The 15,850-nt window shown below is 32.9% G+C and overlaps 2 protein-coding genes across 5 annotated transcripts; one reads left to right on the top strand and one right to left on the bottom strand.

The window, feature by feature from the left end:
* Positions 1–615: 615 nt before the first annotated feature.
* LOC106294813 (uncharacterized protein At1g10890) lies at positions 616–3,615 on the top strand. 3 transcript variants are annotated; one of them, XM_013730480.1, is made up of 5 exons: positions 616–728; positions 984–1,182; positions 2,071–2,277; positions 2,769–2,988; positions 3,142–3,615. In XM_013730480.1, exons 2-5 carry the CDS (start codon positions 1,043–1,045, stop codon positions 3,430–3,432), a joined length of 858 nt encoding a protein of 285 aa, XP_013585934.1. In that variant the 5' UTR covers positions 616–728; positions 984–1,042; the 3' UTR covers positions 3,433–3,615. The 3 variants fall into 3 exon arrangements, with proteins under 3 accessions (XP_013585934.1, XP_013585935.1, XP_013585936.1); XM_013730481.1 differs by having other exon boundaries at positions 624–759; positions 3,142–3,567; XM_013730482.1 differs by having other exon boundaries at positions 625–759; positions 984–1,945; positions 3,142–3,567.
* Positions 3,616–3,710: 95 nt separating this feature from the next.
* Positions 3,711–7,506, bottom strand: LOC106294811 (phosphatidylinositol 4-phosphate 5-kinase 7-like). 2 transcript variants are annotated; one of them, XM_013730478.1, is made up of 10 exons: positions 7,274–7,506; positions 6,980–7,085; positions 5,859–6,890; positions 5,525–5,692; positions 5,203–5,368; positions 5,013–5,123; positions 4,746–4,933; positions 4,451–4,605; positions 4,143–4,308; positions 3,711–4,055 (listed from the first exon to the last, which is right to left on the bottom strand). In XM_013730478.1, the coding sequence occupies exons 2-10, from the start codon at positions 7,021–7,023 to the stop codon at positions 3,776–3,778; spliced, it is 2,310 nt and encodes a 769-aa protein (XP_013585932.1). In that variant the 5' UTR covers positions 7,024–7,085; positions 7,274–7,506; the 3' UTR covers positions 3,711–3,775. The 2 variants fall into 2 exon arrangements, with proteins under 2 accessions (XP_013585932.1, XP_013585933.1); XM_013730479.1 differs by having other exon boundaries at positions 7,180–7,395.
* Positions 7,507–15,850: the final 8,344 nt, after the last annotated feature.

Genomic DNA, 15,850 nt, shown 5'->3' on the forward strand with positions numbered 1-15,850 from the left:
TGGGTGGACGTGCATGGTGTGAGTAAATGTGCATGATAATTGTGGGTTTAGAATGAAAAACCCTCTAGCAAGAAAACAAGGATAATTGTGTGTCTAGTGAAACGTGACTAGTCAAGTGAAAAATAAGAGAAAATGAGCATGAAAATTGCGGTCAGTGTTAAATTATTGCTATGTTAAAAACGGCAAATAAGAAATTAACAAAATAAGCCATGCGTTATCTTTAAGGTAGGTGTTTCCATGCAGCCAAAAATGAAGCTCATTAGTCAATTAGTATAGGAAATATGCTACTAAAACTACTATAGTATTGCATGTATTTATATATAACAAAAATAAAATGTGAAGGATGTATATGTATTTAATATACATATCTAAAGCGACTAGGATTCAAAATTTCATAACTTGCAAGTTTTCGTCCTGATTTTAATGGACACTGAATTCCAAAGCTTATTTTGCTCTTCTCTGATCAAATGGAATGAATCAAATGAAGAATAAAAATCGAATATTTTGCAATAAACTTTTACGGCCCATTGGACTTTTAAAAAGGCCCAAACCATTACCGTGCTATTTAAGCCCAAAAGGCTTTCCATGCATTAGAAAACTCGCTTCATCAAAACAAGTGTATCTTCCACCAGAATCCATCTTTGTGTGTACCCCGTCTTCTTCATCTTCCTCGCTCTCCGTGTTGACTCTTGAGCCGATCCAACCATACACAACAACGCGATTCTCCTGTAAGTCAGACGATTTCAGCTGATTTTCTAGGTAGCCCTTTTATGCTTTCGATGCTGTTGCTTCCTTTGCGAGATTGCTTCCCCCTTTAGCTCTAGGGTTTTGCTATGCAATCTTAGGAAACCGAGATGAATTGAGCAGAGACGAGATTTAACAGACGAATTTGATCAATATTATGGAGATTTTGTGTTTGTACCCACCCAATAGTGTATTTCAATGATTAACCAACCTTAGTTGTTGAATTTTGGATTTTGCAGAAAGTTTTTAAGATTTAATCTGAGCTTGTTATAAAGCAAGATTTCTGATTAATCTAGAGATGCCTCGGGACTTGTCAAGATCGAGGTCTCCTTCTCCACGGCGCAGAAAGCACTCGAGGTCTCCTGTTAGGCATAGGCATAGCAGGAGAAGCAGAAGAGACAGGAGCCGTTCTCCATACTCGTCTTATTCCTATAGCAGGTAATTATAATAATGCGGCCGAGCTCCTTGTCTACCCTTATTAATTGGTTCGTCATAAGGATTGTAAGAAACTAAGAAAGATTGGTGGAATGGAACATTGTTTTTTATCTTGCTGCCTAGAAATGTAATGTGTTTAACCTCTATTATTCTTATTATTACCAACTTCTTTTAGTAGCCTATTCTTATTCAATCGAGAGAGAGCTCTATCTGAATGATACAGATGCTATCGTTAGTTTTTGAGTGATGGTCTTGTTGAAAACATTTTTTCTAATCGTGTTTGATTACTGTAAGCAGTTTTGCCTGAAATCTTAATTTATTGGATTATTTTATTACCGGAGTTTCGCGTTTTAGGTAGTGCAGCCTGAATATTCATAAAAATGCAATTTGTAGTTGGGTTAACATTACTGGTTTCTGATCTAATTTCTCTCAGAAGTTCCAAGTTAAAACCTTTTTTTTTTAATCCTGTTGATGGTTGTCTTTGAATTTTCCTGAGCAGTCATTAACAATAAAGAGATAAAAAAAAAACCACCTTATATTTCTAAGTAGGATAATAGAATGATTTGTTGACAACATGGCTGAGAAATTAGGAAGAGGATCCTGAATCCATGCTCTTGCCATTATGTTAAAAGCTCAAATTTCTTCCCGTTCTATGGGAGGTGAAGTGAGCAGGTGATGCTGTTGGTTATTCTTTCATTGATCTTTTCTCACATTAGCTTCCTCATCTGATAAAAGTTGGAGCTGATAATTCTTATCAGTGTATGAGGTAACTGCACATACTTTTTGCTTTCGTTATGTGAAGGTGTGGGCTACTTGATGCCTAGTCTTCATGTGCGTGGTAGTTCATCAGTTGCAGCTTTTGCTTACTGCTTTATTTTGGGTGTTTTACAGACGAAGAAGTCGTTCTATTTCTCCTAGGCGCCCCCGGAGTCGATCTGTTACTCCTAAGCGACGTTCACCAACACCAAAACGTTACAAAAGACAAAAGAGTAGGAGCTCTTCTCCATCTCCTGCAAGAAGATCTCCTGCCACAACCCTTGAGTTAGCTAAAAATAGGAATGGGGAAAAACTAATCAAAGAAGAGGAAGAACGGAAAAGGTAAATCAATTCAAAAAAAAAATATTTGGAATGAATGTTATGCCAAACTAAAGCTTTATGTTGGCAAATGTTATTCTACTGTAACGTGAAGTGCTTTGATTATTAGTCTTAAAAGTGCAACAGGTTTCATGGCATTCTCTCACAGGCTTCACTTAAAGGGAGATAAGCTATAATTCGACTTGTTCATATTTGATCTTGTGGCACCAATGTTCATATTATATCGATTTGATAAGTTCTGAGAGTCATTTACATGGATCGTGACTGAATTAGACATGTATACGTTTAAAGAACAAGAATAGCTTAGCGAAGGTTTGTTTGTGTCTATGGTGGTGTTAAAATATCCTTCACGAAATTTATCGTTCTTCGAATAGTATTTTTGCTTCTATTCTGTTCAAGATTGAAGACATCAAGATATGAAAAAGTCCAGGTGATATTTATGGTTCTGAATCTACTGTGGGTGTCTTCTAACTATTAACTATGTTTTCCAACAGGCGACAGCAGGAAGCAGAGCTAAAGCTAATAGAGGAAGAAACTACTAAACGGGTTGAAGAAGCTATTATGAAAAAGGTTGAAGAAAGCTTACAGTCTGAGAAAATCAAAATGGAAATTCTAACGCTCCTGGAGGAAGGACGAAAGAGACTTAATGAAGAAGTCGCAGCTCAACTTGAGAAGGAGAAGGCAGCTTCTCTTATCGAAGCCAAAGAAAAAGAGGTAAACGTCTTTTCTTATCCTTATCACACAGTGACATAGTGGATAGTTCATCATTCGAAAAGAACCTTGCTGTTGGCATTTTTCAATAATTTCGAATTGCTATTATTAATCTGCCTATCATGGAGAGTTGTTGATGAGCAATCCTTTTTTCAGGGCGTCATGCGGTGTTTGTTGCAGGAAAGAGAGCAACAAGGGATAGAAGAGATGTCGAGAATCGAAGAGGAGAACCGGAAGAAAATAGAAGAAGCTCAGCTGAAAGAAGCAATGGAGAGGCAAAGGAAAGAGGAGGAACGTTATCGGGAGCTTGAGGAGCGTCAAAGACGGAAGGAAGAAGCGATGCGAAAGAAGAAAGCAGAAGAGGAAGAAGAACGTCTAAAACAGATGAAACTGTTGGGTAAAAACAAATCACGCCCTAAACTATCGTTTGCCTTAAGCTCCAAGTGAATGGATGAAGGGAAAAAATGAAAATGATTCTGTTGTGATGATGATATGTGTTTCTTTCTCTCAAAGATGCTTTATGATTATTTGTTGGTGCTTAAACCCTTTTATATTATCCTGTAATTCTAGCTTTTAGATTCTCGTTTGTAATTTTATGTCAGGATTATTACATACTAAGTTTGTGACTAAGTTTGTGTTGCAAATTACAATAGAAGCGTCATCCTGAGGCACATTCATTGTACATAAAAAAAATTACAAAACATTCACAGTGAGGTTTTTCAATGTCAGATGTATAAAAAGCATTGACTAGATGATCATAAATGGGAGAAGAATGATTGTTGTTTGAGTCCTACATCTCTTCAGGGAACACCTTATGCAGAAAATTGACAAAACGTTTTGAGTAAATGGTGGGTTCAGTCACAGATATTGTCATGGGATCATACTGCAAAGACTTGCATTTATGCTCCACTTTCTTCTTGGTGTTATACTCTTGTAGAATATCTATGATTCCCATGTACACAACCACATCGTATACTTCAAAGAGCTCAATTGTCGCCGACTCTTCCTTGTCCTCATCAAGCTTGTGGTGAGCTTGAGCCGGCATGTTCACTCCTAACTGTACCCGCAGCCTAACAAAAGATGATAGATGCAGTGATACTGTTAAGCTATAAAGCATGGTTAAATGAAGAAAACAAAAGAGATGGAAATGAGTAAACCTTGCAGTTCCAGGGAGAATGAGATCAACTTCCTGCTCTCCAACGGAAAATGCTCTGAGTGTGCTTCCTCTGATGTGAGGACCTGGTGCAGTACTCACGGAGTTGGGTTCGTGAGTCACCAATAGCAATCCTTTTGGAGGAATGGAGAGTTCTTGAGTTACACCAACTGAAAATGAAAACATGAAAAGTTACATATACACAGCCCATTGCTTCATTTCTCGGTAATAGAATTCTTCAAGCTCATGAAGCCATCACAAAAGGTGTTATATGATGCACAAAAGATATCCAATTGAAACACTGACACCTACCATCTACAGAAGAAACGCTCTCTTGATCTGACATTGCGTTAGGAGGCTCAAGGATATCATTAAGCTGCCCTGGAGCTCTAAAATGTAATCCCAGTAAGAGACTGTAGTCAATGATCTGCAGAGATTCCAAGAACGCGCAGTCCAAATAAATTTGCCTGCCATTTGAGGGAAAACAAGGAAGTTCCACAAACAATTAGAAACTTTTAATTACAAAACACAGCTGCTTTAAACATTTATTAGGATGGATGCACCAAGAAACTGAAAGCGATTCAAGAAAGAAAGATATAGAACTCACTTGAAGAGTGCTTCCCTTAACAGCTTGTCCATGTGAAATTCATAAGCAAGATCAAGATCTTTCAACGTGGTCTTTTCTTGGATTTTAATCTTTTCAGTAAATCTCCCATGTGATGAACCCTTGAGATCATATCTACGATGAATCTTCAGCTCTGTGCAAAACATATTTCCCATGACCACAAAGCGTACCTATCAAAAGACCCAAAAGCTCATGTTACATAAAAGGTGTAAACACAATAGAAGGATAAGTGATCAGAGAAGTTCTTACCTTCTTCCCCCACTTGAGTGTTATTCTATGAACTCCAAAGAATTTGGTTATAAGTGTGTTCTCATGGTCCCCTACATGTTTATAGTACCTAGGCAACATTCTCAGTAGAACCTATAAACCAAAAAAAGATGGTTGCTCAGTTAGTTCTAGCAAGAATCAAATCACAGCTTTTTGATCAGTAAGTTCAAACCTTCAGCTCAGATTTTTTTAATGTCTTGATAACAAATCTGTCGTCGTGAGAAAGGTAGAAGATACTGCCACTTTTCCCAGGGGAACAAATCTCTGTCAGGCCATCATCACCACATATAGACATCATGTACTCTGCTGCATCTAACTTGAACATTTCCCTCAAATTCCTGAAACAAAAGGCACAGAATATCAATTTTGAACAAAACAATCACTTATCTCATATGAAAGAGAGATCAAGAGGAACAACAGAGATATAAGGCGGAGCTAAGATGTTCATAACTTTTACAAGTATCTTTATCTGCCAGAAGAAAAACTGTTTTTACCTGAAAACCATAGGACAATAGTCTTTCCAAGAGAAGTCGATAGATTTGTGCGGAGGCGTAAAATTAGAGCCGTCTTTAGGGAAGAACATCACCGTTCTGGCCTTCTTACCAAAGTCAGAACCACGCACGTCTCGCCTTGGCACTGGTGTAATTTTCCCAACAGTATACCTATAAGCTTCCAATGATTCTTGTGTTAAAAGGAATATTATAATGCAATCTTAGAGAAATATGCAGTGGATACATGTAAGCCATCATCATAACAAATATGCAAACAGGTTCACTCAAGAATCAATGAGAACTGAGAAATAGACTTAAGGGTGTTGATATAGGTTACCTGATACCAAGTTGGAGATTAAGCATCAGATGATAATTATGTTCCCCAGTAAGAAAGGTCAAGAAAGTCCTCGCACTGACTTGCTTACTAAGAGTTGAAGGTGGTCTAATTTTGAGTGACCTGTCAACAGAACTCGTGGTGACACTTTCTCTAATCAAAACTCCTTGCATGTACTCCCTTTCGTAAGCGACACGGTTCTTCTTATCCTGTCCCTCGCTTTGCCCTGAGCCCAAAGTCCTTGCAGACTTAGATGTCAACTCTCTTGGATGATCAGACATTCCACTAGTTGAAGTTCTCATGGAAAGGCTTCGATTCACAGTGCTCAAACTCAAACTCCTAAGCTCATCAACATCTATCGACGAGCTACGAGAAAGCACAAACTTCCCCGTGTCATCATACTCAAGAGACCGGCACCACTTCTTCAGAGAAGGATGTTTACTCCCAGCAGGATAAAAGATTCCCTTCCCGTCTTTAACACCACGAGACCACGTCCCAAAATACAAAGAACCATCAGCAAACTTATAAACCCCAGAGCCATGTCTACACCCATTCAACCAAAACCCATCGAAAAGATCACCATTACCCCATCTCATCACCCCTCTCCCACACATCTTACCCTTCTTCCAGCTCCCTATGTACCTATTCCCATTAGTCCAAGAGTAACTGCCACGCCCTTCTTGCGACCCTTCTCTCCATGAGCCATCGTAAAGATCAGAGTTGCAATACTCTTTCCTCCCGAGGCCGTGCCTTACGTTCATCCTCCATGCTCCACTGTAAACAGATTGGTCTGGTGAAGTCATGGTGCCGATGCCGTGAAGGTAGCCGCCGGAGAAGTCTCCCTCGTATTTGGCTCCGGATGACCATATAAGCTTCCCTTTGCCAGAGATTTTGCCTTGGTCCCAGTCTCCTTCGTAGACGGTTCCATCTGACCATGAGTACTTTCCCTTACCATGAGGAAGCAATCCTTTGACTTCACCAGAGTAGAAATCACCGTTTGAGAATTCTCTTCTTTCTTCAGGAGGGCTGAGGATACTACACAAAAAAAGTATCAAACTTTAACAAGCTAGGTGGGAAATGAATTAGGAATTGATTAGTTAAGAACGAAACACACACACACACACCTTGTATCCATCTCAGCTTTAGCTTCTAGGTGATCCAAGAACATTTGTTTCACCCACTTTACAAATGATGTTTAAAGCTGCCTTCTTGAGCACATGGTCCTCTTCTCTGCAGAGGAATAAAGATCAAATTTTTGAATCAGAAACTCGTCGGATTGATCAAATACTCAATCGTGAAGAAGTCAAACAGCAAAACCCATTACTCAACCAATCTCGGAACATGACAATTTCATAGCTTTTCGACGGAGAAAAACAAAATCAAACTCAGCGAAAAACCCAAATACGCAGCGTACTCACCCAGACGAATCTTAACAAGGGAGAAGAAAGCTCAAAGATTGAGCAAAGAGTTTGAGAAGCTTTTTTTTTAATTTATTCTGAGGTTTTACTGTAAAATATTTATGTTTCCGCCCGCATGCACCAATGTTCCATTCAAACCCAGCTTCCTCTTTCTCTTTTTAGCGAGTTTATACGACATGTTTTTTTTCTTCTTTCTCTTCTCTTATAAAATATCTTTTATTAATATATTGACTGGTTCATATAAATGGGCACATATTTTCTTAAGAAATAGTATAAAAAGACTTTTTCTTTCAAAATCTTGTTCTCTGGGAAAAAAAAAATCAAAATTTTGAACTAATTTTCATATTAAAAAGCTTGAGAAAATTGCATTTTATTGCTGTATCATTTATTTTCAAGTGTCAACAAAATAGAAATAAATAAAAAAATGACATGACAAAATATAAATCAGATTCTCGGATTTAAATACCGGCTATGAACCTTTTTGACCTTCTACAGCTAACAATACACAGTCTCTCGTGTTCAGAAAAAATAATAATTTAAAAGTACTTTATGGATTATGATGCATGAAAACAAATCACTAAATTACATATTTCAGTTGTTATATTGCAAATATCTTCGAGGTAGCGAATTTAAATTTTGCAAGCTTTTCATATAGTGATTTGTTGGAGTTGGTATATTGCCAAACACTACATAAACTAAACACTAATTATTATTGATTACTGCATGATAACGCATGGTGAATTTTTATAATAATGTTTATTTATTAAATAGTTTTAACATTTTGCAACACTATAATTTTTATCGATTATAAAATGACGAATACAAATGTTGGTCTTTTAAATATATCATCGTTGTTGTATAGTTAACGTATTACATATTATTTTAATTATTTTTAAGACTTCACATGTACAAAAGGAAATTAAGTTTTGCGGCTGACACAAATAACCAAAACCAAATAGACAACATCGATTGTATAATGACGAAAGGGGATTATGTTTTCTGCTCTCGATTTGTTTACTATTGACTCTCCATAAGTGATTTCATTTCCACCTCTATAAAATTGTGCTTTCATTCCAGTTTTTGTTTCATTGATATGAATTAAGTTTCTTTTTTTTTAACTTTTTTTTTATGAATTCGTTGAATTACATAAGTGTCAACTTAAAAAAAAATAGACATATGTAAAAATTAGTTTCACTCCAGATACATATCTAAGAATTAAAATTGTGAAAAAATCACCGGCAAACTATATTAACATGTTAGTGTTCAAATCTAATATATCAAGTTGTTATAAAATATAAGTGCAGACTCGAAATATAAATGTCTGTCTAGTTTATATTCATCAGCTCGGTCTAAAATCATCTAATTCAAGAACAACAAAACAAATTACTTATTTCACCAGTTCAGATAATATCTGAATCCAAACGGGTAATGTCTGAACCCGGATGAATATTTATATTTCTAGTTTACTTCTCTCATTTTATTCAAAATATTTATATTAATAATGATTATTGCTCAAAATTAGATAATATACATATAATTATGGACAAAATCATTTGCTACTCACTTAAAATATATATTAAGCTCTTGTTTTTTTGCATTAACAAAAGTTGCATCTAAATTTTCAAAACAACAACTAAATTTGTGTCTTTCTAATCTATTAATAGTTTAGTCTTTTAAAAATTAGAAAACCAGTTAAGTTAAAATATAGTTTAAATACAAAAAACTTAAACAATGAATAATTTATTTATTTTTTCTTCAAAATTTAAATATCTGAACCCAACCCAAAATATCTGAACCCGAACATAAAATATCCGAACCCCTCTCGAATGTAGAAATATCAGAGTGGGTTCTATACCTTTATATTGAAATACCTGATACGAACCCGAACGTGTATCCGAACGTCCACCCCTACGATATATGATCATTTATATCTTGTTTGAACAAAAAAAAAATTAAACCATTGATCACAAAATTTTCAATGTGGGACTTTTACCGTTTTTAGTAATTTATAGTCGGTTTTAAAAAATCAAAATATAACATATAAGAAAAAATCTATTTTTTTTTATTTTATGCTTAATGTGATTGTTTAATTTCTTTTAATAGTATAAACTTAAACAAAAAAGAGAGAGGTTAGAAAAAATGTTATCAAAAATGTATTATTCATAATCGTTAATTGTCATATATATGTTAACCATATTATTTAAGTAAAGAACAAATATTCTTTTGTACACTACTAATTAATTTTATAGTTAGTTTAATAAAAAACATAATATATGTTTATATGGACCAACTAATTTTTCTAACAATTCTAAGAATCATTTTCGTGATGACACGTGGTTACGAAAATATGTTATGATGCTCCAGCCATTAATATATAGGGAATATTTAACTAAGAAAATGTAATTAAGTTAATTGTAGGAATTGTCAAATATGTTAACGGTAGAGATTTTTAATCTGATTTTAAACCATTATTCCAAAGTATATTTTTAAAATGATAAGAACATCTAGCAGTCTTCATATTTTGATGATGAATAGCGTGTACTTCGATTCTTCCAATTATGAAAATCGAATTTGTTATTACACAGAATGTGAACATACTAAAATAATGTGAGATCTCTGATACGTCCAACAACCAATTGATTATAACTATAAGTAAAATTTTGTAAAGACTGGTCTCCGAGCCATAGTATATAGTATCGAAATGAGTTTGTTTTCTCATGCATTACGGTCAAACCAATTTTTTAAAAAATAATCTAAGTTATCTAACTAAAGTTTTAAGTCAGATCAATATATAATTAGTTTGGATAATCTATATTAACTTTAAAATTGTACAACTGTCAAATCATCCAGGAGGTTCAAATAATCAAATCCATATTGATTCGGACGACGTTCGTTGATTAATAATCCCATATAAAAGTATTATTTGTCTACTGTCATCGAAAAACATATTTTCACAAATAATTGAAGGGAATGCAATCCATTATACATAGTTTTATACTTGGGATTTATACGCTCGTTCAGAATAAAGCCTAATAGGCTTCAAATACCCGCAAGGCTCTCCACTGGAAAAGAGCTTTATTCCCAAGAAACAAAGGCATTAGTTCCTCAAAATATAGTTTACAGTATGTGGTTGCGTTGCAGAAAAGTGATCATTAGTAGAGATGCATTATTCATGACTATGTTGCAGTTTAAAAACATTGGAAAGTTTAAACAACCAATTCATTTTTTTCACGTTTAAACCTAACAAAAAAAATTTTAGAGTAGTTGAACAATAATTATATTTTTCAATATAATATAACTCAATGAATGTGAGACGAAACGAAAAAAGTTTCAACCGATGACCAAAAAGAAAAGATGACAAAAGCAACAAAAAGTTCAACCACGTTGATCTGATCATATTTACATGCACGACGTTTTACGTTGAAATTAATCATAGCACGACCAAAGAACAAATAAATCAAAGTACTTTGATGAGTTGATGTAGACAAATAAATTAAAGTTGACCACTCCCAACGCTCAGAAATTTGTGAAGAGTAACAACTTGAAAAAAAATAAGTCCCTGATGTTTATATATTTCACTGTACTCCGATACTACTTCAAATATAGGTTTTATAGACCAAATAAAATCACATAAATGGCTGTATAAGAAAACAAAAAGACATTTGCACCGTCCAGGATAATATTTAGTTATCTATAGATAAGAAAGCCCGACCAGATATATTTTTCTGCCGGTGGGTTTTCAAATAACTAAATTTAGTATATGGACGATGTTGACGTGGGGAGATGGAAAAAAATGAACAAAGAACGACAACGATGTTGTGCGATACTATTAAAAGAGATGGTGACTTCGTGAATTGTGACAACACAAATGAACAAGACAAACCATGCGTGATAGGATCCTGACATTTTTTTATTGTTTTCCTTTTGCTAATTAAACATGGACCCCTTTACGTTGCTTGCTGATTTTTTTATTTGTTTGCTTTTGCTTTGTGAATTGTTTTTCATTTCAATAAGCATACACATCTGCTTCAATATATTCGGCGAAAAACTAACTTATAATGATCAAAAATATCATTTTGGGGTTTGGAGAATAAGGTTCCAACTGATAATAATTTAATGATCGATATGCATAAATTCACGTTTAAAAAGAAAACACAATGCTTTCTTTATATAATTTGCATGCTGCATATGCTACAGTATAATGCAAAAATACAGTACTCCAGTGACCTGAACAAGAATTGCAAATTTTGCAAAGTCTCAACATGATTAATTAAAATATTTTCTTTATTAAATATGAATCATAGTGCCTTTTTAATCAACTACTAGATTTGATCCGTCCTTTAAAGGCGGGTATATTTTTTATTTTATTTTTTTGAGACATTTAATTTTTATATTTATGTTATTTTTTGTAATCATATTTGTGTTTAATATTTATTTAGTTTAATATAATTTTTGGTAACTATATTAAATATGTTAAGTTGTATAACTTTTCACTTATGCCATATGCATTTCAAAAAATATTTTAAAATTTTATTACTAAGGTTTGTAACATATTATATTTTTGTAATAGTTACCTAACATAATTAACCAAGAATATTAGTACCCAGAAAAACCCAATTAGCCAAGAATATTCGTACCCAGAAAAACCCAACTCTGAATCGACCCAAGAATCAAAGTCAATTACTCTATTAGATCTGACCTATATACTCGAACGGTTCTTAAAGTGTTATATCCGAAACCAATATCAAATTTAACCCGCATCGAAAACCAAACAATTTTTTTGAAAAATGTATTAAAAAATAATTTTAATATATTCTGTTATATATATGTAAATGGGTTAATATGATCTTCACTAACTTTAAGTAAAATCACATTGAACAATTTTTTTTTAATTAAATAACCTATTTAAAACCCAGTAAACTAAAATCCGTAGAATATATTAAAATAAATAGTACTTCCATAATAATATCAGATACACATTAAAAATATATTCAGAATTTAAATTAGATATTAGCCATATAATTAGGTACCAAATAGAAGTTGGTTACGTTATATATTTAAATGCTATATCTTCTAGGGAATTTAGATGCAATTTTAAAATATGTTGATTGAAATAATAATTAACTAACGATTTTGATGCTATCATGCACTTTTCTCATCTTTATTTAATTTCAGTTTTTATTTGATTAAATAAGATATTTAGATGTAAATATAAAAAGTGGATCCTGATTATTATGTTGAAGTAGTGGTTACATCCACAATATATAATTAGATGCAGTTAGTATTTTTTTAAGTATAGATTGTTGAAAATAATTAGTTGGACTAAACATATATCAATAGGTCATGTTCCTAATTTAATAGTATCGATGATATATATCAAAATTGCTTTGGGGACTAAATAAGCAACTGCAATAACATTAAAGTCTACTGTATATTATATGTTACGAAAGAACAACAAATTGGTATTCGGATAGATATTTAAGAAGTAGATAAAAAGTGAGAAAAGTGGTGAAGTGGGTGTCACGAAACGTATGAAGAGAAGTGTGGAGTGGGGCTGTGCTGTTCCTTGTCGGCTCCTGCCGTTCAGTTCGTTGCAAAGAATCTCATTTCTTTATTTTCCCATCTTCTCCAATACACATAAATAGTTTAGAAAATAAGTTGGCAAAAAAGTGTTATTCTTTATATACTCTAAATTATATGGAAATATATATTTTCCAACAGTACTTATTATGTTATATTGTTATCAAAGTTTCAAAAAAAAAAAACAGTACTTAGAGCAACATTAACGACTAATACTTGTGGGGTTTCTAAAAAAAATATTGTTTTTTTTAAATAAGTGTCACTTTGACATTTTTCACACAGATTAAAAAATAGCAGAAATATATGTAAGTTGTTATTAATCTCTCTGACCAATAGTATTTGAGATAAATAAAATTATTTATAATATCAATACAGTTTTCAATTAATTTTCGGCTGAAAGTAAATATAATTTGCATTGAAATTGTAAAGTGACACTTTTTTGTAACAAGAAAAATAATTAAAATGACATTTATTATGAAATAGATGGATTATTAATATTTAACTAATTTAGTTTACTTAAAACATGTTGAAATATTGCCTAAAGGACAACTGTCTTTTTGAGTATCAAACCGGTCCTTTTTTTTGAACTAAATCAAACCGATTCTAAAAGATTAGTTATTAAGATTTTTTTGTGATGTTTCTCTTTCCTAAATTAGTACTACTAGTAGTCTGTCCGCGCTACGCGCAGTATATTGGCTATTTGTTATTTCCATTTTACTATGTTTTGGTAGCAAATGTTGTCTATGGCGTGGGTTAGAGTTTGGAAGTATTGATTCTTAAAGAACAGTTGCCAATCACAGAGGGGTAGTGTATTGAATACACTGTTAGCACTATATTGATGTTCGTATAGCTGACAAAAAGTGTAAGGGAGCTTAAATATATTTCACACATAATTTGAGTCTATGAGTACTAAGAAAAGACCATAAATTTATAGGTAGTTACGGTGGGAATGTTAATTACTGAAGTCATAAACATGAAGTTTGAACTTTTGCTAATATATGTTTTAAAAATGGGTGGGTTTGCTAGTGAGTACGTTTGGTTGGACCTTATGAAGATTGGAATGTAAAGTTTTTATAGTGATTGGATGTATTACCCTAGGCCTGTTAAAAGCGTTTGCTTCAACGTTTGTTAAGGTGTTAGTAATTGGGTTTGTGAATCGTGTTTGAGGCTTCTTGTACTGAAAATAAAACTGTTTTATATATTTGTAATTTTTTTTGGTTGGGGTGGTCGTGAGTATTTACTTGTTAGTCATCAATCTCCGAATCTTTAACTTCTAATAGCATATTTGTGAGAATTTTTTTAACAATCTAACACATGTTTGTAGTTGTGGCCAATTTATAGAGATCTTCAATCCGGATTTTGGTTTTTAGGTATTTTGGTTTATAAAAAATAGCTTCCATAATAAAATTATATCTTCTTTGGTTTTGTTCAGTTTGTATACCATTGGTATTCGGTTTATTCAAATTTATACCAAAAAACCATAAATATATTTATCTTTTTTAATATTTTGTGATTAGATATCAGTTTTACTAAACTATAAAGATAGTTTTGTATTCTAACTTTTAAATAGAATATTTTCTGTTTTTATACTATTAAGATAATTTGTAAAAATATTAATTTAATATTAATAATAATGTTCATAAATTAGAAATTAAAAAATTACTAATATCATACTATTATTAAATAACTTAATATTAGCACAAATTTTAATCAACAAAAATAGTAAAAGTTATGTTTTATTTAATGTTGATAAAAAAAATTATAACTAAAAAAGTATAAAATTACTTAAATCAACATTCTAAATATGAAGATAATATCAATAAAATAGTTATATATTATTAATTATATTATATGATTTATATGTAGTTATACTACTATATTATTTTATTCGGTTTATTATGTTTCACCGGTTTGTATATTAAACTATATTCATGAATTGAACACTCTTAATTTTAATATGTATACTATTTAATAACGTAAATGTGAAGAGAGGCTCGTAAGTTAAAATTTTTTCAAAGCAATGCATGCAATTTGTGTTAGAATAAAGCTATTATAGTAACGTAAAAGCTTGAATGAGAGCTTTGTAAATCAAGTGTCATGAAGAAGAAGAAGAAGCATGCAGCATGAACATGGCGGGATGTGCAAACAAAACAGATGAATTTCTTGATCTGCTTGTAGTTAAAATATTTGGTACGTATTTGTTTCAAAACCTGATCATTATATTTTCACCAAATGTTTGAGACACATTACATTTAAACATGTTTTCCAGTTCATCTATGTATAAATGTAATGCGTGTATATTTATGCTGATCCAAAGAACTTACCAGAGAATACATCTAACATTTACAAATAATCAAATAACTGCTGCTGACACTTGTAGCATGTGTAGCATCAGGTCCTTTCCCAGATCCGTCAAGAGGAAGTGCCTTCTCTTGGCTCGAGCAGGTTCTCTCTCTCTCTCTGCAGCTTGACGCTCTGCACTCTCTCGGGCCTCTTCTTCTTTTTCTTCTATGCCCTTCCTCTTTGCTTCAGCAGATAAACTCTTCATCTCTTCCTGTTTCTGTATCTCTCTTTTCTTATACGCAGCACTATCCATCTCTTTCTCCTTCGAAACTTTCTACTTCTTCTCCTTCTGTTTTTCAAACTTCGGATCTGTATCGATTTTGTTCTCTACCTCAGGCTCCTTCCCAACCATCTCATCCTCCTGACCCGCAGCTTAATCACGCTCCGGATGTCATGACCTGAACATTGAACAAAATATGAAGAGTACATCAGCCTCTGATCTTTTTTCAAAGGATCAAGAAGTTGATGCTTAAGATAGGTTTTGTTTTATTGTTCAGAAATAATAATACACTCAAGAATTATTGTGATTTTGTTTTGGTTTATACAGTAATGTAAGTGATTCAAATCTATGCCTTATAAAACACAATTGCTATAAGTTTTCTATTCATTCATCAAGACTATACCTTTCCCATCTCCAGATGAACAACAAGACAA

Source organism: Brassica oleracea, chromosome C5, assembly GCF_000695525.1.
Source record: "Brassica oleracea var. oleracea cultivar TO1000 chromosome C5, BOL, whole genome shotgun sequence".
In the NCBI taxonomy this organism is placed as follows: domain Eukaryota; kingdom Viridiplantae; phylum Streptophyta; class Magnoliopsida; order Brassicales; family Brassicaceae; genus Brassica; species Brassica oleracea.